Here is a 1,953-nt window from a genome sequence, read left to right as displayed (position 1 = left end):
CGAGGGTTACCTTGGGCCTTTCCCCCCTTTCAGTTTCATCTAGCTCGGCTGAGGCGTCTGCCATTTCCGCGTCCGTGGTACTAGTTATCAGCCCAGCCACACCGGCAACACCCGAATCTTTTAAACACACCTGGGTGATGTGAGTCTGTTTCACTACCGCTGCGGTGCACAGGTTGCCCGGCGTCCGTCCTGGTGCGTTCCGCAGGACAAAGACCCCATCCCCGGTAACGAGAGCGTCACTACTCAATAGCGACGTTAGAATGGGGTCCTCGAGCGCCCGGAGACATTTTGAGTCTACTTTCCTTTGTCCGTGTTTCTTTTTAAAATAAGGTTTCACTAAAGGTATTTTATCGGCAAGTGCAACTAGGGGTTGCTCCGTGAAACCCCGATCCCCCATATTTATGCTCATATCCAGTGCTAACCCAGCAGGTCCACTGTCCAGAACCTTGTTGTCGGTAGCGTCTGTCGTTTTTTGTAGGATATGCAAAGTTTTTTCCATGGCCACTGGAACACTCCTAAAACCCAACCGTCCTAAAAAAGAGAGAGAAAATGTTAGGCAACACCTAAACTTCTAAATAGCCTACGCCTTCCAGAAGTCTCTTAAGTCCATTTACTGTTTCCAGTGAGACCGAAAACTTAGTCATTGTTGTCTTGTCACAACACGGACGCTATATTAATTTAGCCTACACGACAGCCCTATGAATCATGAAAATGCGTCTTTCTTTTCTGGTATAGGAGTTAGTTCACCTAACCAGTGAAACGGAAAGCAAACTGTCTCGCCGTCATATCTCTCTTTAGCCCCTTCCCCCAAGGGAACCTTCCGAGTGGTGAAGCTAGCCTACTGGCTACAGCGGGTACAGAAACTCAATTTTGCATTCTTTATTCTATAATGTTGACTAACGTCACACTGCAATTGCAGTGCGTCTAGGAGATACAATCATAGTAGAACTGTAACAAAACGACCTCCCTCTTGCGAATATTTTGATCACCGGAGACTGATATACGGGGTCTACTGTCTACGTGCCCGTTACAAATCGCTGCTCGAGCAAGTTTGCACGTACAGTCTGAGTTAAAGCGATCCACACCGAAAGAGGGCGATTGCGGTGAAGCAACAAAGACTATGATGATCCACAGCATTTCCCGTTGTCGTAAGCACTAGAACAGTGTATCAACACAAAGATAGGCTACAGTCGATTCTACGTTGAAATGTCGTGTAAGCTATTACACGATATAAATGGTGTGTTTCGTCTCCTAGTTGCCTAGTCTCAGTTTTCGTCGGGTGAATAGGCTAGCCATACTGGGTGCCGCAACACAGACAGGCTGGCTGATTTATGTAGGCTAGCGCTTCTACCCCCGAGCTATTCCAGCATACAAAACGATCGAACCACACTACGCACATTCCCTACCTGTTTAAAACCCGTTTTCCCCTTCCGCGATAACGTCTACTTCGTGGAGAAAACCACACTCGATCATCGATATAGCTCGTTCAATTAATCCACGTTTTCAGAAACCGGCCCGGGATATGGGTAATACGTGACAAAGCGGCCGTTTGTCACTCGTTCTCCAGGCTCTACCGGGGCTCAGTTCCGCCAACTCCTGTGATGGAGAAAGGCAGTTCGCAGCTGTTGCGGGGAACGCGCTGTGCTCGCTTCTCCCAGCCACTCACGTTGCTCAAACCAGGCCGGGGGCGGGACTTGGCATCAACGGGGATAGAGAGAGAGATAGTGAGAGAGAGATAGTGAGAGAGAGAGAGAGAGAGAGAGAGAGAGAGAGAGAGAGAGAGAGAGACAGAGAGGGAGGGAGAGAGGGAGAGAGGGGGGGGGGGCAGGGAGGGAAAAAAACGAAACTGGTGAGTCGTCAGGACGTTATGCCAGGAAGCTGTCCTACTGGAACTCTAAACACCCAGCAGCAGACTCATAAAGGTGTGTTAGAGAGAGCTGTGTGTTCTCAGTT

General features: G+C 49.2%; 1 protein-coding gene across 1 annotated transcript in view; it reads right to left on the bottom strand.

The window, feature by feature from the left end:
• The window catches only part of tiparp (TCDD-inducible poly(ADP-ribose) polymerase), a 15,424-nt gene extending 13,787 nt beyond the window's left edge, over nucleotides 1–1,637 (bottom strand). The window contains exons 1-2 of the mRNA XM_084674854.1: nucleotides 1,407–1,637; nucleotides 1–531 (exon numbers count right to left, since the gene is read on the bottom strand). The exon at nucleotides 1–531 is cut by the window's left edge and continues 535 nt beyond it. Coding sequence (XP_084530980.1) covers nucleotides 1–499 — 499 coding nt within the window. The 5' untranslated portion in view covers nucleotides 500–531; nucleotides 1,407–1,637. The remainder of the gene's footprint in view (nucleotides 532–1,406) is intronic.
• Between the last annotated feature and the right edge of the window lie 316 nt (nucleotides 1,638–1,953).

Source organism: Hypomesus nipponensis, chromosome 15 (genome assembly GCF_054491055.1).
Source record: "Hypomesus nipponensis isolate SF chromosome 15, ASM5449105v1, whole genome shotgun sequence".
Taxonomy (NCBI): domain Eukaryota; kingdom Metazoa; phylum Chordata; class Actinopteri; order Osmeriformes; family Osmeridae; genus Hypomesus; species Hypomesus nipponensis.
The sequence above is the reverse complement of the archived record's forward strand: the minus strand, read 5'-3'. Positions and strand labels throughout refer to the sequence as shown.